The sequence below is a fragment of the Gopherus flavomarginatus genome, chromosome 1 (assembly GCF_025201925.1).
Source record: "Gopherus flavomarginatus isolate rGopFla2 chromosome 1, rGopFla2.mat.asm, whole genome shotgun sequence".
Classification (NCBI taxonomy): domain Eukaryota; kingdom Metazoa; phylum Chordata; order Testudines; family Testudinidae; genus Gopherus; species Gopherus flavomarginatus.
The window spans coordinates 68,609,376-68,630,539 of record NC_066617.1 but is presented as its reverse complement, the minus strand read 5'-3'; the positions used below and the strand labels follow the sequence as shown (position 1 = coordinate 68,630,539).

General features: G+C 40.4%; 1 protein-coding gene across 4 annotated transcripts; it reads right to left on the bottom strand.

Moving 5' to 3' along the window:
• Positions 1-1,418: 1,418 nt before the first annotated feature.
• DYRK2 (dual specificity tyrosine phosphorylation regulated kinase 2) lies at positions 1,419-20,418 on the bottom strand. Of its 4 annotated transcripts, none has more exons than XM_050923698.1 (3): positions 20,354-20,418; positions 19,247-19,383; positions 1,419-7,516 (listed from the first exon to the last, which is right to left on the bottom strand). In XM_050923698.1, the coding sequence occupies exon 3, from the start codon at positions 7,493-7,495 to the stop codon at positions 5,915-5,917; it is 1,581 nt and encodes a 526-aa protein (XP_050779655.1). In that variant the 5' UTR covers positions 7,496-7,516; positions 19,247-19,383; positions 20,354-20,418; the 3' UTR covers positions 1,419-5,914. The 4 variants fall into 4 exon arrangements, with proteins under 4 accessions (XP_050779655.1, XP_050779631.1, XP_050779634.1 ...); XM_050923674.1 differs by lacking the exon at positions 20,354-20,418 and adding an exon at positions 20,046-20,222; XM_050923677.1 differs by lacking the exon at positions 20,354-20,418 and having other exon boundaries at positions 19,247-19,871.
• Between the last annotated feature and the right edge of the window lie 746 nt (positions 20,419-21,164).

Here is a 21,164-nt window from a genome sequence, read left to right as displayed (position 1 = left end):
GAAACACGTAAGAGTAACTCAGCTGCTGAAGCACCATGCACATGTATACAGCGATATGACATTTGCCCCTCCTGTTCTTGCGACTTTACTGCTTGCATTGAAAATGCTGTTTAATACATGGTAACATATTACATGAATAAGCAGAAGTAGCAGATACAGAGAGGATCCTACATAGAAGGATACAGGGCTGGGGGAAGGAAGAATAAAGGAAAGGCAACACATTTAGGAGGAAAAGGGAATCCTTTAAAATGAAATACAGCATCTGTCCTGACTCCAAAAGAGCATGGAGATGGACCAAACGGTGAACTTCTACCTGTTAGTTACAAAAATTAATTTTTACTCTTATAGTATAAAATTGTATTGGAATTAGTTATGTGAATTTGGGAATATACACTTAATTTAATTGGTATTTAATTTCTATGCATTCACTGTCCTATTGCAGAAATTACTTTAATATGTTGCAGAAATTCCCCAGCCACAGTGAGAAAAGGGTACTAAAAGTGCCATCCAATTCCACAGGCCCTCAATGTGAGTTTATTCTCAGTTATATCAGTGTCCTTCTTCAATGAAGTTGCCCTGGATATACACAGGTATAACTGAGAAGAGAATTTGGCCCATTAACTGTAACTGGGGACCCATATAATCTGGCATTGAAGAATAAAGTTATTCTGGATTCACACCAATTTAACTAAGAGCAGAATTTGGCCCAAAACACACATTTAGCACTGAGGAATACATCAGTCTCTCTGCAAAGGCTCACAAATACACTCATGCAGAGTCTTCAATATCTGTTCATTGTCATGTTGACCAATCCCATAACTGAGTCTGACGTTTATTTTTTACTGGAAGTTTTGAAAAAAAGAAAAAACAGATTTGTTTTCATAAAAGATTTATGACAATCACAGAAGACATTAAAATAATTTAAAATAGTTTTTAAAAGCAACTCAAGACCAAGTCCTGCCGTCTTTATACAGGCAAAACTTTCATCAAAGGCATATTTTCTTTGGAGCATAGCAACAACTTGACTTTAAAAATCATTTTAAGAATTATACTCCAGCTCCCAAGATGAACATTAGAAATTTGAAGCCAAAAGCTGCCTTTGAACAATATTTAAGGGCTGTGAAAAAACCAACAAAAATCAGGCTCCATTAATGTGAAGAAACTGTATATAGGTCCCACTAAGCATTTAGGCCCAGATCCTCAAAGGTATTAAGGTGCCTAACTCAATCAATGAGAGTTAGGCACCTAAATGCCTTTGAGGATCCTGGCCTTAGGCCTCATACTGCACTGCTGAAGACAAAGGGCACTTTGCCATTGACTTCAATGGACACAGGAAGAGGCCTTTATTTGTCTAGGAAATGCCAGCATTCCAAGGGCCCCTCACGGTCAGACAAAATGCAAACTACAGTAGAAAAAGAAAAAGTAGGACATAAAAGTTTTATTCTGAAATGATCTCTGGCCACAACAATAAACTGTAACAAATATGCACTAAAACAGTCTTACTCCTGTCATCAGCTGTACAATACATACAGTATCATAAAACTGGCCACTAGGATTAAAATCCACTACAACATATTTAATGTTAAGTGGCGACAGCAGCATCTCACAGAAAATTATACAAACATACATACACAGTCCACATTCAATCATTTTTCACGTTTTCATTACACACCATTGCAGCATATTACAGTCACGTGTCTAAGTCGTTGCTCAATACAAACCCAAGCTACTGCTTAGACGTAATTGTAGCAGTTGAGCCGAGTAATTACAATTTGTAGCAGAGATGTACAAGCCCCTACAAACAATAATTCACAAATGCTTTTTTTTATTTAAATGCTACCGCAGCATCCAGTTGGGCAATATTAAAATCTTTACTGACAGCAAGAATTAAAAAAAAAAAACCAAAGTCTCTTACTTGCCAGAAATATTCTTGATGGGGAAAAAAAAGTGTTACAAAAATGGAGAATATCAAATAATGCACACATGTTCCTAAAGATTCAAATATAGCCCAATGCTACTTATGTCTAAAGTGTTTTAACATTCTTATGGAGTCCTTTATGGCTCCAAACCACCCACCAAGTTAAAAGTGGCTTAAGTGCCTTGCACCCAAATTGTAAAAATCCCTGGCCATCTTTATTAGAGCCAGGCACATATAAAAGGAATGCACTTTGGTTCATACCAAATGCCCTGGGATTAAATCACACTATAAAATTAAACAGTTTGAGGTAAATTTTTACAAATACAGTTGATTTCTGCTACTGTTACCATAACAAAAACATATTAAAAAAATCAGTCTGATGTTAAGATACAACTAACCATGAAGTGCCATCTTTAACCCCTTTTAAGCAACGTAGAAGTTACTACAATAACAGAATGTTTTATCCAACATAGTGTGATTGCCTTATGTTTTCTATTAAGGCCTTGAAAACGAATAGGATGTTTTAAGATAGATAGAGCATTTAAAAATAGATTTCATCCTTATTCTCTAGTGTTCAAAGGGTTAAAGAGGCCAAGATGGATGCCCTACAACATGGCATTTATAACAAAAGGCACATTGTTAACACCAATAGCACTATTTATCCTGTGTTGTTATTCTACACATCTTGCATCACTCTGTTGTTCCAATACACTTAAGTGGTAATGAACACTCCAGTGGTGCATGAAACTGAGCCAAAAGAGACTGCAACCAAAGACAAGACAACACTGTGCTATTACTAAATCTGAAAATAGCTCAGACATCTCAAGACAATGGTAACATGTGAGACTAAGCACTGTTTCCAAGCCACTTCTATCAGCCTAATTATCAGAGCCCTTATCATTAAATCACATCAAAGCAAGAGGCAATATCAGTTTCTTCCCCCTCCTCCTTGTTACATTTATAAATAAACTACAATAACAAGAGCTATATCACTAAAATCCATAATATAGCTGCTCTTTTAAATGTAGAGGAAGTTTACTGTAATTGGGTTAAAAATAGCTCTGCACACTATATTTTGGCTTAAAAGTTTCCGGTAGCATTTATGAATAAAGTCAATCACAAATGCATTATTGGCATTTAAAAAACCACTTACATGAAAAATAAAATGTAGTGGTTTTAGCCTACTAATGACCCATGAACATTATGTATATTTTCACCTTAAATTTACATTAAAGGCAAGTACAGGTTCCAAAGTTTAATTTAACAAATATATGGGGGGAAATAATTTTTTCTAACATAATGAAATTCCTGTTTTATCCCTTGCTGATTTCCTAAACAGCTGGGAGGTAGGAGCTTAACTAGTTTATTTTACATGTAAATAAATGTTTTTCCAGACCTAGAAATTACCAATTGTCAATCACCAGATATTTAGATTCCAGAAGCCACTGTTAACCTATTTGTATTATATTTCATTTTTGAATGATTCCATACATGTTTATATATTGCACTTCCACATATTGTATAAAATTGTTTACATTTAACACTTTCTAAATAATTTAAAATTTGACTAGAGGCAGGAAATATAATTTTAAAAATATACTAATAAAAGTTAGTTTATCAGTGATCGAATGTTTAAAGTTATCAATCATCAATAAACACCATTCTTTATCAGAAATTAATTTGCAGGATTTCTTTGTATACTGACTTTTTGGCAAATAGTTGTATTATATGTTTCCTGAGAATAGTGTCATTTCTTTTCCATACCCCGCCCCCAGAATCTTAAGTTAAATAAAACTTATCTTGCTTTCTTTTTAAATGAAAAATCTGAATGAATATGAATGAGAACTTAACCGGAAACTTTCTTGGCCTCTCTGGGGACCATGCTTTAAGTATTTTTAATAACTTTACAAGTAATTAAATGCAATCAGTGCATATAAACATTGTTTATAATAAAGTTATTGAAGTTTTATGCAACCCAAACTTCTCGTTCTGACATCTGCAAATCCTGCTAGATTATGTTCCACTTTCTTCCAAATTTCCTTTTCATGTACTTTATACATCCAAGGTAGATCACGGCCATTGTTTGTTACATAATAGTGATTTTACAAACTGTTACTAGTGAAAACATATTACATGTGTGACCATTCTCATCCTAAGTCTAGCGATCACTCATTGAAAAAGACCATCTTCCTTCTCTGAGTGCAGTTTAAAAAACAAACAAACAAACATAAATCTACTTAAATCTCTACCGTTCCTTCAAAGTTCTCTTCAGCTACCATGCTAAAGATTAATTCAAACCACTTATCATTTCCTTAATGTTTTTTCCCTTAGCGATATAGTGCATCAGTTTATTTCACTGATTAAGTTTATGTCTTCCAATCATTCCACTGAGGAAACAATTAACACTTGCAGATGCTCAGAATTAACAATCTTCAGGTTAGTGGTTTTCTTGTCTGGTGTCTTGTTTTCTAAAAATGAATAGTTATCTCGAAGGAGCAAAACAACATTTACCATTGTACACTGATTTGCTCTGAAGTTAAAATGTGCCAAAGAATTCATAATCCATCCAAAAGATTATCTGGAAAAAAAAATCTGTGAAATTTGTGTTGCATTAACAGTCTGGAAGATACAGTATGAAAATGACGGAGCAAACAGCTCTGAATGTGTGATGTAGGGAGGCCTGGCTGCACTTAAGCAAAGAGAGAAGAAAACAGGAGAAAAAAAGGAAATCAAACATGAATATAGGTCATACACATCAAATTATGTGCAAAACATTTTGCTTTATATAACTTCATCTATAGAAAGTAGCTCATCTGTCATGTTAAGTTTTAGAGGAACACACAAATTTCCACCTTCATTTATTCTCCTACTGTCTGCTCATCTCTCTCTTTTATACATAGTATGAATGCCAATAGGGGAATTGTAGTGCTGGACACAGGGTGGTCTTTTTGGCTTACATTTGAACATTTGTTTTAATCATTAATGTTGTTTTTTCTTTTAAAAAATCTATAGGATGTAGCTATATCATTGTTACAAAATATCATTTTTTCAAAGCTACTTTATGGAAAATGAAAACATGCTATGGCCCCAATTCTGCAAACACTTCCACAGGTGCTTGACTGTACTCATGTGACTAGCCCCACTAGCATCAAATTAAGCACTTGGATAAGCGTTTGTAGGATCAGGATCTATATCTGTAAATGAATTCAGAGAAGGAAGAGTATTGCAAATCTAACACAAGGGCAGGAGTTAAAGTAAGATAAAAGATTTACTGGCACAGGGACCTGGGACTGGGCCCCTGGAAGGGGAGGGGTCAGGGGAATCAGCCTCCTGCAGCCAGCCCTTCCACGCTGCCTGGGCTGCACACCTGGGGCTCCAGTGGCAATTTAAAGGGCCCAGAGCTCCGGCTGCCACTGCAGTAGCGGAAGCCAGAAGCCCCTGGCCCTTTTAAATCACCAGGCCCTGGGGCAGCTGCCCCTTTTGCTCCCCCATTGGCAGCCCTGGGGGGGGGGGCAAAATGGGCAATTACATTAAAGCGCTTTAATGTCAGCTGTGTACGGGTCAGTACTGGTGGCCACTTCTTACTAGTACACTGGACCGGCCCGTAGCGGCCCACGTTCACCTCTGCCCAAGGGAAAACTAATATGGACCATGTGGAAAAAAATGGTTAACACCTTTGACACTAAGCTATAATGCATGACAGTTGTGTTGTAACCAGTGGCCTGCCACTGGTGTTTATTACTGTACCACACTAATTACAGTAAGGCTAATTGTACTTTAGAAAACAAACACTTTTAAAAATAAGTATAAAAACTTAAAGCATTGTCCCCATATTTTTATAAAAACAAAATCAACATTTCTTACATTTAAAATGAGTGCTGAAAAGATAAAAATGAATAAAGTTATTGAGGAAATAAAAATCTGAGCTACTTCTTCTTACAACCAAGGCTCAGCAATGTAGAGTTTCTCATATGACCAGCATTGGGTTATTCAAACTCAGCTAACGAGTTTTGGCAACACTGTTCTCTGCTGAATATTCCCATTGGCATCTGTCATCTGTGCCAAATTAGTCCTAAGTTTTGAAGCCGAGCTTGATGTTGGAGGTAACTTGGAAATTGACGTTATAGCACCAGTGCTTTCTGTTATTCGTTTTGCCGATGTCTTCTCTCCAGTTGGAGGTTTTGGCAAACGTCTCCTAAGCCAGGGATGCCGTAAAGCCTGGCTGGGTGTCATGCGTATAGCAGGATCCCATTCTAAACACTGTTTTAAGAAGTCAAGGAAGAGGGGATCATCACATCCCTTTAATGCGTTTCCCCACTCTCGGCTCTCCGGTGGGCCACGCAATTTTCCCCTTCGGGAGCGGCCACCATTGAGTATTATAGAACCATCAGACAACGTGGTAATGGTACAATAACGGGGATAACCTTTAGAGCTCACAAAATTTTTGGCTCGTTTGGATGAATCCAGTAGTTTTTGGGAGGGCATGCCCAGTAGCTCTATCATACAAGCCAGTTGGTCCCCTTCATCTTCTCCAGGTAAGAGCGGGTAACCTGTTAAAAGCTCTGCTAGAATGCAGCCCAAGCTCCACATATCGATAGGCATCCCATAACGAGCACCCAGGATCACTTCCGGAGCACGGTAGAAACGTGACTGAATGTAAGTATAGACACGCTGATGCTCATAACAACTAGAGCCAAAATCAATAACTTTAATACCACTTCTACCCTGTTGCTTCAACAGAATGTTCTCTGGTTTAAGGTCACAGTGAATGATTCTATTTTTGTGCAAAGCATCTAAGCACTGTAAAATAGAGTGGGCAAACTTACGGACTAATGGCAGGCTGAAGCCCTGAAATTTGTTTTTCTTTATTAGCTCGTAAAGGTTCATGCTCAGCAACTCAAATGTCATGCAGATATGGCTGCGGAATGTAAAGTTTTCCAGCATGTGAATAACATTCATGTTGTTATCCTTATCCTGCTTCCTTAGGTGCTCCAGAATTCTAATTTCTTCTGCAGCTTGGCGGTGGAAACGTTTTTCATTTCTCACCATTTTTAACGCCACATTTTGATGGGTCTTGTGATCATAAGCCTTCACAACTTGCCCAAAACTTCCTTTCCCTATTACTTTCAGGACTTCATACCTGTATGCAATATGATCATGAGGTACTTGCACGTAAGACCCCTGGTCATCATCATAACCGGAATTGTTTGGACCTCCAATCACACCTGGCCGCTTCTTTGCATTTGGACCCAAAAAGTATATTTCAGGGTAACTGAAAATTTCATGATGCTCAAAGGTTGTTAGTTTTTGCATGTATTGCTTCATTGCTTGTTCCGGTGTCATAAAGGAGGCTTTCACCTTCCCTGTTCCATCTGTCGATTTTAAAGAACTGGAGCTCCCCTGTCGTCTATGAGCACTGTCTATCTGTCTGTCTGGCACCACTGACAATCCAGATTTGCTTACTGCTGCAAGTCCATTTGGTTGTGTTGTTAGAACTGTCCTCTTGTTGCTATTATCTTCAAATAGCTGTTGAACCTGAATCTGTCCGTGGCTACCAACGTGTAGGTGCTCATTCATTGTGTGCTTATTGCCTCCAACCTAAAATTCAAAACAATATTTTTCCAGTTAGAACATTCAGTTCTACACTTTTTTTAATGTTTCAAAATTCCATCTTCTATCCCCCATCAGGCCCAACTTACTTCAATTAACCATTTTTCTAAAGCTGCTTACAGCTACATTAAACATATGGCTAGGATCCCATGATATCTTTCATTACTGGTCCCATTTTAAAGATCTTAGAATCTCTTAGAATCTTCTACACCAGGTGTAGGCAACCTATGGCACACGTGCCGAAGGCGGCACGTCAGCTGATTTTCAGTGGCACTCACACTGCCCAGGTCCTGCATTTTAATTTTAAATGAAGCTTCTTAAACATTTAAAAAACCTTATTTACTTTACATACAACAATAGTTTAATTATATATTATGGACTAATAGAAAGAGACTTTCTAAAAACGTTAAAATGTATTACTGGACCGTGAAACCTTAGAGTGAATAAATGAAGACTCAGCCCACCACTTCTGAAAGGTTGCCGACCCCTATTCTAAACTTTCCTCACTGTCATGACCATTTAAATAAGAGGTTTGCAATAAGGCACTATCATGGGCTAATAATTTTTCCAGAGAATCTGTAAGGCAACAGCTCAATAATATCAAAAAATATGCTGGAGGGAAATTAAACTTGACTCTAGAGAATACAAAGTAGCAGTTTCAGTTGTGCTTAAGATTCCCATCATCTGCAGGAACTTCTATTGATAAGGCACCTTTAGTTCCCTCACCTCTACAAATTGTTAAAAATCAGGATTTTAACTCCTTCCAAAATTTGGTGTGGGACAAAAGCTGTCACATACAGTTTTAAACTGAAGGGAATGAGTTTTGACATTTCAAAAGAAAAAAAAATCTGGACGTTATGAAAGTGCAAGAGACTGAGTTTAACATTTACAGAGTCTATAGCCACAATTCAGCAATGCACTTACATCAACAGGACTTAAAGCACATGCTTAAGCACTTTGCCAAACTGAGTACTGTATTTGTATTACTATGGCACTTATCAGGATTGAGTGCCGAACACTGTACAAACATTAAACCATAAAAAAAAAAAAATCCATGCCTCAAAGAGCGTACAATCAAAATCTATTTTCCGCCCTCTGTGATTAAAAAAATTAGGACTGGTTTTAGAAATTACGTTTTGGGTTTTTTTACAGTTTGTATGATGGACTAAGCATGAATCTCAAGCATTTTCAAACAATAAAATATGTGATCAGAGTTGTGAAAAGCAACTATTTGCATAACAGATATTTGTAATGAGAAACAAGAAATATATAAGCAAACCCTTGTTCCTAACACTGATATCTTTGTAATTTCTCATTTGCTCTATGTGGAGGATATTCTCTCTCATAAAAAGGGCATTAAACAATCTGTAAATATATTAATTTCAAGCTGTAAAGTAAAATGATTAAAATAAAAAATAACTTTCTGTAACTTTACAACTCAAATTCATCCTTAGTGTAACTCAACTGAAATCAGTGGAAGAATAAATTTGAGTCTTAGAGTAAAAGGGTAACAAAACTAAGTTTTAATGTAACTAATTAATTTAAATTACAGTAACAAAAATGCAGTCAATGGAGTTACTTGTGGGAAGAGCTTGGTTCTAAGGACCTGATTTTTATGTGGTCTCAGAGCCCACAATTCTCAGTGACTTCAAGTGAAGTTGTGGACGCTCAGTACTTCTGACAAAGAGGCCTTAAGAACTGAAATGCATCTTCTTTATTCCTGCCTGTAATGACCTTGGATATAACAGTTATTATATGTGGGGTCTGATTTTTCTATATTAATTTCTTGGAAAAACTTGCAAGGATAAAATAGTGAAGCTAATGCTATGCAACCCTAAGTGTTTAAGATTCATTTACAAATACGGGTTCTAAATCATCAACACAACCACATAAATCTTTGAAGTCAATTTCACAACTCCAATATCAAGACATGGGCTGTGAATGACACTCATTGATTCATTTCAAAAATAGTCAAGCCAGAATGCCAGACTACCACTGTGCTATTACTCACGTGGGACATAAACAAAATAAAGGCATTGTCTTTGGTTAGTTTTCCATTAATGTACTGGACAAAGATTACTGGGTGAATGTCTTGATAAAATCTTGTCAATAACAAACTTTCAGTTTTTACCAGTAACAGACACTAAAAAGTAGAACAGAGAGGAAAGATGGTTTTGCAGTTAACGCACTGGACTGGGACTTTGGAGATCTCTCAGTTCTACCACAGATTTCCTTTAGTCATTTGAAGCCTCAATTCCATAACCGTAAAATAGGAAGGAAATACTTCCTTTCTTCCACTCTTTGACTGCTTGTCTATTTAGAGTGTAAGCTACTTAGAGCATGACTGTCTCTTAACACGTGGTGCACCAATGGACAAAATGCAACACCACTCTTGGTTGAGGCCTCTAAATTTTACTGTAATAGAAATAACTCATCATTCTTTCAGCTTGGTCTTACACAAATGTGTGAAGAATTCTCCTGCCATCTCACCACCTAACTTATTGGCCTGAAAATTTATGCCAAATCACCAACCAAAAGTGCACTACAGTTAAAATGAAATTCAGAAATGACTAGAGTACACTCTGATTTCAGGCAATGTTTTAACTGCAGAGGAAAGGGCTTCCCCAGGAGAAAATCCCCCATGTAGTGCACTGTTAGCATATTACATTATTTTATTAAGGGTTTTACTCTAATATGACAGACATTTCTTCGTAAAATCATTCATTTCCCAAAGAGCAGACAACCTGGATGCAAGTTTTATGTTTTGATGATATTCTTTCAGTTTGCACATCTTAAGTTTTCATAATATGGAAAGCCGCTAGAGTTCCTGGGGATTCTTTCTGCTGAGTTTATTATTTTTCTACATACATTGTGACTCAGATCTAATAACAGGTCTATTTTATTTCAAGATTGTAACTTGACTGCATATGTTTATTTGCAAAGCCATTTGGGTCTAGGCCATCAAATCTGACTGATCTTAAATGAAGTTTTACAACACACTGGCATTCAGAGCAAAGAAGCTTGTATCATTCAAGCACAGTGGAGAGATACAGAATATTGAACTAACTGCTTCCCTTGCCTAAATTCTCAGAAACACCATTAATTAAACCACCAAGAAGACTTAACTGTCCTGTGACCTCTCCAGACAATTCCTCCAGGTCAAGTTTGAAGAATATTGGTGTGGCAGGGTCTGGAATGTTACTCTGTTCCTGAGCATGCTATACTCCTCTGGTGGGTAAAGAGAGGACTTCTGTCCAGAGCTATCAGGAAGGCATATTTCCCAAGCACCAAATTACTTAGAAGGTTTCTTGGGTTTGGGAGAGGGCTGTGGGGAAGGCTTCAGCATACGTAGAATTAAAAGACCATGTAAATAAGAATCACATAAAAATGTGGCATTAGCGCAAAGTGCAGGTTGAAAACACTAAAGCCAAGAAATCGGAGAAGTAAAGATTTCTTTTGCAACATTAATTCAACCATATTTTATGATACACATTAACAACAAAACTAGAGCACACTTAAGACAGGAGTAGAAAATACTACTTATAAGCAATGAGACCTGAGATGGTGTTGAGGAAGAAAACATCTCTCTCAGAATTTCTTTAACTGCTCAATGCCACAATCTAAAACTTGAATTCATTTTAGTTTTTTAAGTTGATTCTCCTGGTTTTAAGGACTATTTGGCTTATGCATTTTAGAAGTACTGTAGGTTTCACTACAGGATGTACATTCTTGAACTGTAGTTATTTGTCTTGTACCAGGAGTTAAAAAACAAATCCATTTATCCACTCACCACCAGTAGTGAGTAGGAATTGTTTCCTAATGAAGCTTTCAGATAAGCTTTCCAAATCTTAAACAATACAGTTCTGCCTTCCTGAGCCTTTAGACAGTTTCAGTGTTTCTTCTGCTGCACATAGGTTTTCTAAGCAGATGAATGAAACTAACAAACTGCTCAGTTTTTTTTCTGCTTCTCACTGGATTCTAGACAGTACTACTGCTGCTGCTGACCAGTCATTCAGTTTCACCCAGCCGCTTCTTGAGAATTTCAAAATGATTGAATCTTACAATTTTATAGCAAGTTCAGCTCAATTCCTGTTGTGTCCCATTTTCAACAAAAAACTATCCAACAATAATAAATAAAACCCTCAAAGACACTTTGAAAAGAAACATTGGACATTTGCTGAAACTTATCCAGCTGGTGATGTGAAGAAAAAAGCAGCAGAGGAGCTCCAACACAAAGCAGAGCAAACAAGATGTTTGTTAAATGGATGAAGGCTCCAAGTGGAACCACTACTGCTAGTTTCATGGCAGCTCAAGAAATTGTAAAATGAGGGAAACCATTCACAGATGGAGAATATGTAAAAGAATGTTTCATTAAAACATCCAAGCACCTCTTTGGTGATTTTAGAAACAAAGATGACATAGTTAAGAAAATTAGAGAAATGCCATTATCTGTGAAGACTGTAAAGGACAGAACTATTAAGATGGCCATAGACGTAATCAGCCAGTAGGTTAGTGACATTAGATTAGCACCAGGTTTTTCTATTGCCTAAGATGACATATGCAATGTGAATGACATCACTCAGGTTGCCTTACTCAGCAGATCCGTTAATGATCAAGGTCCTCAAGAAGAGTTGATCATGTTATTGCCACTCAAAGGACAAACTCAGGGTGAAGATATTGCACCTGCTGTCACTGAATGTCTGAAACAAAAAAATATTGACATCAACAGAATAATTGCTATTGCTACAGATGGAGTACCGAGCATGAAGGAGGCACACAAAGATTTTGGTTTTTTACTTAAAAAGGTATGGAGTACGATGTAATTTCATTTCACTGCATAATCCACCAGGAGGCGCTGGGTGCACAACCTTTCCAGAGGAAATCTCAAAAGTAATGGAAATGGTCATGCAGATTGTTAACAAAATAATGGCAAGTGCTCTCAATCATCAGTTTTGCAAGCTTCTTCAAGAAGTTAACAGCCAATATTCTGATCTTCTCATGTATAACAAGATAAGATGGCTTTCCAGAGTTGCAGTCTTGATGAGGTTTGCGTCATACCTTGAGGAAATTAGGGTGTTCCTCCAAGAAAAGGGCCTTAAAGATGCAGTGCTAACGGATCCTCACTGGCTGCAAAAATTCAGTTTCACAGTGGATTTAACTTCTCATTTAAACGTGTTGAATCGGAAAGTACAGGGAAAAGGAAATACTGCAAATTCGGTTTTGGAAGAAGTTCTTCCATTTGCACAAAAACTGTCTTAGTTTATAAGGGACATTGAGATGGTCATGTTAGTGCATTTCCTAACACTGAAGCAATACAAACAAACGACTGTGACATTGACGTTAGGTTCCTTGCAGAAACAGTCATCAAAATGCAGGCTGCATTTGCTGACCAATTTCACAAGTTCAGAAGGGAAAAGGCCACTTCATCATTTCTGTTGAAACCGCTTGAAGCTGACACTTCTGCACTGAATTTTTCAGCATTTGCAGGAATCGACTGAGCACAATTTGAACTTGAATTAGCGGACTTGCAAAACAAGGATTTATGGAATTCAAAATTGAAAGATCTTCTCCCTGAACTTGAAAATCTGGAAAGGCAGAAATCCACCCTGGGGCTACAACACAAGTGGTCTGAAATGGACGACATTAAATGGCAAGACAGATTATATTCAACATTTGGAATTGTCTACTGGATACATACAGTCAGCTGAAGAAGTACACATTTGGGCTTCTCTCAATCTTCAGTTCAACATACTTCTGTGAACAAGTGTTTTCCAACATGAATTTCCTCAAAAACAAACTGAGGAGCCAACTGCAAGATGTTAGTCTTAAGTCCTGCTTGAAAATGAAAATCACGGCATATTCACCGAACGTTGAGCAATTCTCTAAAGATGTCCAACAGCAGAAGTCACATTAAAAGTATTGGTGACTAGTAATAGCTTTAATATGTTTAATTATTATTAGTTGATAAATTCTAACTCTACAAGTAGCTCTGCATGTGATGCGGCTCTCAAAATATTTTGGTCAAAGACAAACAAAAAAATGGCTCTTCTTCTTTGAAAGGTTGCCGACCCTTGGCCTAGCAGGTATAATCCTCTGCATAGTAGTGCTGGATATTTTTTTCAAGCTCAGACTTGCAGAACTTACAAGCTTCACTGGGGAAGCTTGTAAGTTCCATGAACCCAACTTAATGGGCCTGTGGAGCTATAAGGGGCTATACGCTTCGTAGTCCAGCAGTGAACTGCTTGTTGCACTCACAATCGTTTCATCTGACAGTGTAAGCCTGAGAGGTTTATAAACTCTTGCTTCTGCAGATGAATTTGTAAATTCCTGTAACCAAACAACTACAAAGCTATACATCTGCATATACCTGTGCAGCATATACATCTTAATAGGATGTTTTCCTAACCACATTTTCAAAGTCAGAACTTTTTTTATAAGTCATTTCTTCTCACACTTATCAAGGCACATAGTGTTCACTAAAAACTTATCCATGTATCATGTCTGAAGTTGAAAAATTCCTCTGCTTGAGTTATTTGGGAATATAAATTACAAAAGAGAAAAAAATAGAAGTAAAAATGTTTTCTCTCTTTACCATTTCATAATTCTAAATTGGTTGCTGCAAACCTTTATTTGTTCATGTTGTGGAAATGGGTAGGATGGGGTACAAAACATCCACATACCCCCTTCAAATAGAGACCCATCACGGAAAAATTCAGCTCAAAATAAATATATGTTTCAGAAACGTACCAGTGTGTGAAGACAAGAGGTTTGGACAAAAGATTTCAGGGGAAACTGTTCTACCACAATCTGTTCTACCACAACTATACTAGTTGTAGATACTTTAATAGTATAAATTGTGTCCAGTATTTAAAACCAAATGGGACTGATCAGCAATCAGTTGTACATGTATGGATGATACCCAAGCAAAACATAAATCTATTTTAGGATTTTCTATTCTGCCCATCACTGTAGGATCAAGTATAAGCCTTATCCATAGTAGTCCATATAACTTCCTGGCATTTTCACTTGCTAATTGCATTTCCTAGTAGCAATGTGGTGCTCTGTGTAGTCAACACAGAGGGAATTATTTTTCATCTTTTAATCTCACTTGGTCTCAGGTGCTGTACCCTATAAAACCATGCAAATGAAATAGTTGTGCTACAATTATTTACAATTAATTCCACCAAAGCCCAAACAACAGTTTATGTTGTCATCAGAACCCCAAAATGATAAAGTGAATCATATTAAACAAGCAACATGATGGGCTGACAAAGGCTCTGATTGTAGAGGTATCAAGCAGAACCAAGACTTGTTAATCTGATGTTATAAAAATAGGTGGTGGGGGGAAACATTTTGTACAAGCAATAAAATACTTCTAGAAAGACTGTTACATAACATACTCTTCTCTCTAGGCTAGGTCAAGGCACTTGGCTTTCAGACTTGTTGCTCATAACACACCAGAGACATATTGGTATCAGGTGTAGCACATTTCATTGCTCATTTAGCTGCTTGCCACACAAGTACGCATATGTATGAATGCCTTATTTTTTTTTTGATAGATGGATTCAAGTGCTTCTGTGCTTCATAACTTCTACAAATATCTCCTTATTAGCCAATATTATACCAACTTAGCAGCATTACTGAAATGATTTTGATTATTATCATGTATTTCACAAATCTAAGTCAAAGTGTCTGCCCTGAAGAGCTTGCACTCAGTATTAGATATTTAAAGCCTATGCAATTTCCATAGCATGGATCTCCTCTTAATAAAGAGACTGTCTTACAAATGTCTCTCCTCTCATTCATGATTGTATAGACATTCCCACTCAAATTCACGTAACATGAGCATTTGTGGCAATGAGAGTAACTGATTATATGGAACAGTAACAGTTGGAAAGTAATGTATTTTCAGCTGTCTTAATGAGATTTAGCAAGGACAGTTAGCAGCATGTGACCAATCAGCTCTTCATGGACCACAGTTTGGGAACCTCTGTTATAATGTGATTTAAGTTAAATGTTAGGATTATGAGTTGAGGCAAAAGAATAGGGCACAGATGGAAGATGGTCAGTAATGGAAAGCTAACTAGAAAGAGGAAAATTTGAGGAGAGTCATGAAGAAGGAGAACAAAGTTGCTTGATGCATTGTAGAAGGAAGGTCAATCCAGTCCTAGGCACTGGGAGAAGGAGACAGAATTGCAGTAATACAGGAGAAGCTGGCAAAGTGGAGTGTACAAGAGTAGGTGCAACAGGTAATAAAAGCATAGATGTAGATGGGAGCAGAGTGCAGAGATAAGAAGCTGGCAGATGGACCCTGTAGGGGTTGAACTGATTTGAAATGAATATATAAGGTCATGTAAGGTTCAGTCTGTTGGCAGTAATAGGAAGACCTTGAAAGAATATGGCCTAATTGGAAAAACTGGACCTGAAAGGTAACTGATCAGATAATTGGGGGCTTTCTTCCTTCTATGAGGCATAGTAAATAATACAAAAGGATTGTGTGTGTTGAACCAGCAATAACTCCAAACTGGCCAAAACCTGGTTTTTAGCTAAGTGAGAAACAATGATAAAGAGTATAAAAGAGTGAACTCTTTAAGGGTTCATAATAGTAGCCTGATCAAGTTGGAGCTGACCAGCATGGGTCCAAGCACCCCTAAGGTTAGCCCTTTTGTGAATATTATGATCATATGGTTATAAATGCATGTTATTGTAAACTGCATTTAATTTAGGCTTTTCAGACACGTTTAGCGCATCTGTAGAACTATTCAGCCGTTAGATTTAATAAAGGAATTTATGGTGAAACTGGCATTGTGGCAGTATTCTATATGAATAATAATAATTCCAACAGAGTCACAGAGGAGTGGGGATTTACATGATGAGGGCAGCAGGTAAGGAAGATTATCTTTGTTGCAGCATGTTGATTGGATACAACAGTGGAGAGATGAGAGACTGAAGAGAAAAAGTTACAGTAGTTTAGGGAAGAAAGGAAGGATTTTGAAAGGAAGGAATAGAGAGGAAAAGGCAGATTTTGGAGAAGAGAAGGACAAAGAAGAATCAGCGGTTCTCCCATGTTTTTGAGCCTGACTGACTAGAAAGACAGTGGAGTATCAGTGGAAAGGGAGAAGGAAAGAATTAGGAGGAAGCCACACACTCTTTAAAAAAAAAAAACCTCTACCGGGTGCATACACAGCAGCCTGTCTGGTTAGCAACACAAATTGCCATGATTACACAACCTCTGTCCTCATCTTCACACCTCTACCTCTCTGACCCTGATCCGCCATGAAGCTATACTACAGCAACAATTAAACTGTTGACCAACAAGGTGGGAGACAGAATTTTGACAGTAGTTGGACCTCGACTACTTATCTTACTCCTGTAAGAGGTAAGAATGACAGTGGATCTCTTCAGTTTCAGAATTAAATGCAAAACTCATTTCTTCCCTCGATAAATTCTTCATATACACAACACACTCAAACCCAGTAAACTAGCCAAGCTATTTCTCCTACAGTCTGGGAAGGCCAAAGGGAGAGACTGTTATTTTTATTTTTAGTTACCTGGGAGGCACTCAGACACTGTGGTGATGGGGGCCATTTAAGTAAACGGATAGAGGGAGGGAGAACAGTTCAGATAGAAAGATGAGAAGTTCTATTTTAGACATGACGAATTTGAGGAAGCAGTGGGACATAAAATTAAAGGGATTTTAGTCAGTGTTAACTGAGGTCACTGGGACTACAGTTCCTAGAATGATCATTTAACAGACATATCTAACTGGGTTTTAAAGTTACAATCCCCTATTCTAATGTCACATCTGATTCTTGCTATAAAAAGTTATGTTAGCATCTTCTACCAACCAACCACAAAATAACAACCTACAAAATTCAGAGAGACAGCCTGCAATATTTCTAAAACAGTATTCAAGGCTAAATATGTTGTGTGTGGTAGAACATATATCCCAAAAGCACAGATTCTAACAATCATAAGTTATAAGGACCCGAAAGCTAACAATCCCAGTGCTTGGCCATCCTTGTGCATTAAAAAAAACCAACGCCCTCCCATCACCACCACCAGATTGGGGGTCCGTACTGTCAAGACTATGTCCCAACTTTGTAAGTAGAACTATGCAAGTGGATCACTATATGCCCATGCAGAGCCTCAATTAAATCCAGGGAGCTCCACAAGAATGGACTCATGAGTCTGCACAATCATTACTTAAGTTTTTTGTTATTATGTCTTATGTTCTGTTCTTAAAAGGAAATTTTAAAACCTGCCTCTAATTCTTTTTCACTCAGTCAGCACGTCAACTCATTCACTTATGCGTAACTCAGAACAAAATTTGGCATTTGTATTTGTGGACACATACTGTATTTTACGTATATAGTAATGTTGATTTTGTGTATGCAGACACAATTTGTAGATGATCACACACTTTTCCAGTGCATCCTAAATGTATTATTTCATTAAAAGACTATCCTTATTGTACATAGCCGATGCTTTTAACACAAAAGAATAGAAAGTCAGTGCAACAGTAATATCCAAATGCAGTTTCACCTTCCATCAGCCCATAATCACATTACAGTTTAAAGCTCTGCCATATGTTTACCAAGATAGCATGTGAGCATCCAATAAAGTAACCATTAGCTCAAAGAAAAATATTCTAGCAATGCCTTTTAAATAATATATTTTCACCCATTTAAATCTATGCAATAAAAACATGAGATATTTAGTGCTAATATATAATCATATAGACCTGCCTATCCACTCAGTCACACATTAAGAAGAGATATGCCCTCTTGCATCCATAAATAGTGCTACACTTGTGAATTTCCATTCCAACGGGATTAGCTAGGACTGGAAGATAATGTGAGATATCAATGACCTGAAAAATAAAAATCTCCTTCAGGTCAGGCAGCATATGCTTCTTTAGGTACACTGTGCTGTAGCAGCAGTGTCAGTGTTTCATCCACTTACTGCTCCTGAATACAGTAATAATTGTTACCCTGGGAAAGAGCTATCAGCCTGAGCTAATCAGACAAATGAGGAAAGAGCAGCTTTCATTTCCCACTGTAGTAAAGGTGTCCTCTAATGATAGTGACTAACCTCATTTTCAAAACAATGTCATTTCATGGGAACACATGTACCAGTACAGGCCATCCATGCAAGGTGCCAGCTTCAAAACCAGTCAATGCAACATATAACCAGATCCTTTAAAATGAAATGAGCAGTGTTTATGCATCATTCATTTTACAGATAACAACCTGATAAACCCTCCTGCTCCTCACCTCTCCCAGCCTTACCCCTTCACACAGGACTCAGGGAGGCCAGGGATTCTATCCCAACCATGCAAACTTCAAGTGACTCAAAAAAGTATCCTCAGCCCCATTAGAATACCTGTTGAAACCATGCTGGTAATAGGAATAATGAGACATGATGACACAGGCAGGATAATTAATAGGGATCCTACCGGCTTCTGTCCTTTCTAGCCTCATTCCCGACTCTCTGGCAGACAGGCTGGCTGGCAGCCTGACTGCACCTAGCACATTTATTTCTATTAATACGAAGGGGGAGGCGGCTGGTGGGAAGTTATTGCATTTTGAGAATGAACGTGCTCTGGCGCTGCAGAGCCCCAGTCATCACGGGGAGGGTCCTGTGGCCCGCACAGGGTCGCCGCAAATAGATCAAGCCAGGCCTTTGCCCCCTGCCCCCACCATTCCCGGCTCTCACCGTGTGGGCAGTGTTGCTGGACCTAAGCGGCGGCAAGGCGATCGGTGATGCTGGGCCGGTCCCAGCTCCCGTCCGGGATCCCCCGGCTCCGATGCCCGGGGAAGACTGCAGCTGGCGGCCACTCTCCCCTCCCCTGCCTGCGGAAGGAAGGGAGAGCGGACGGTGAGCGAGGAGAGGGGCCCGGTGGGGCGGACCTGGCGGACAGCACGGGGGCTGGCGAAGGAGGGGAAGACTCCTTCCGCCGCGACTCTGGTTTGCAGACGCAGAAAGCCCTGGGAAGCGGCCCGCAAACGTGGCACAGCGGGGGGAGCAGGAAGGACCAGGATCGGGCCCCGCGTGTGCGCGGAGCTTGTCAGCCAAGCACAGCCCCGCGGCCGCGATGGACCCCGCCGCCGGGCACATGCCAAGGGGCAGCGCAGCCTGGATGGGCGCCGCCCGCGCTGTCTGGCCGAGAAACCCCCCACGCGGCCAACCCGATTTCCGCCGCTTCCGTTCTTCCAGCGCCTCCCCCCTTCGCCCCGGGGATCCCGAGCCTGCGGGGGACGGAGGAGGGCGGCGAAGCGGGCTCGGGATCCGCGCCTCTCCGGGTGGAGGGAGCGGCAGTCTCTGGGCGAAGCGGTAACACTGCCCAGCGCCGGCTTCCCCCCGGCCCAGGGCAAATCATTGTTCCGCCGCCCCGCGCCGCTGGGGCCGGCAGGGCAGCGGGCTGAGCCCTTTCCCCCGGGCTGCCCAGCAAAGGCCGCGTGTCCCGGCTGGCGGGGCGGGCTGCTCCCGGGCTGTGCGCCCGGCCTTCCCTTACCCGCCGGGTAGGCAGCTCCCGCGGCCGCGCTCGCCGAGGCTTTCCTGGCTAACATGGCCGCTGGAGAGGCGGCAGAGGGAAAGGCATGTCACGGCTGCTCCGCTCGGCTCCGCTCCGCCCGAGTCCTCGGCCTCTCCGGGCGGCGGCAGCGGCTGCCTTCCCTCTCCGATCAGCTCCCCCCCGGGCCACGCTCCGCTGCATCCCGCCGGACAGACCGCAGCCCCGCTAGCCTCCTTCGCCCCCGCCAGCAGCGGCGCCGCCGCCGCCCCGGCCCCTGCCCAGGCACATCGGCTCCCCGAGCCCCTCACATAGAGCACAGCGAGACCGGGGGAAGGCGGCCGGCCAGGACCCTCCTCCCCTTGCACACTCAGAGCAATAGGAACAAACAGCTCCGGCGGGGCAATCTCCGCCCCCAGCCGCGTCCCTCCCCCCCGCTCCAACCCTTCGCTCCCCCTTCGCCCGCCTGGCCCCAAACGCCGCCACTTTCACTTTCAGAAGCTAAGAGCCACACGGGCACGCCCTGAAATTCCCAGCAACCCCAAAGGGGAACCACTCCCCGCCCCCATCCTTCCTTTCGCTCCCTCCCTTGGTCCCCGCGGGCTGGGAGGCCGCGGTGACCATCTACTGCCTCCTAGTCTGTGCAGGTCTCCCCGGGGGAGGCAGAGCTCTCCTGACGTGAGCTGCAAGCCCGTGGCTGTTGGCCGCAGCTCGCCGTGCAAAAATTAGCAACTCTTTCCCCAATGCCAGAGAGCGACTTCCTGCTTGGGGCAAGAAAGGAAAGGTCTGGCTCTCTCCTTTCCTCTTCTCTATCTGGCAAATGGAGAAAGGGGGTCCCCGTTCCAAACAAATCATTTCCTTCCCCCTTTCTCCACTTGCCTGGCAGTCAGTTCCATGACACTCACAGAGGATGACAGCTACGAACTATCCCCCCCCCCCTCCCAAAAAACCCAACATTCTCAATCACCTGCATTTGGATGATGAGCAGAACCCATCATCTGGGCTCAAACCTTGAGACCTCAAGGTGGCCAGGGCACCAGTGGGGAGAGGACAGAAATGGGAAATAGAAGTGGATGGGGTTGGGAAGAGCTAAAACAATGTTGGGATGAGGGTGGTACCAAC

Bases quoted from the DNA above. Each gene is read 5' to 3' on its own strand.
- DYRK2 (XM_050923677.1), bottom strand. From the start codon at position 19,648: ATGTGCCCGGCGGCGGGGTCCATCGCGGCCGCGGGGCTGTGCTTGGCT. The intron at 7,517-19,246 runs GTGAGAGCCGGG...TTTGAATTTTAG, and splicing joins CCAGCAACACTGCCCACACG to GTTGGAGGCAATAAGCACAC.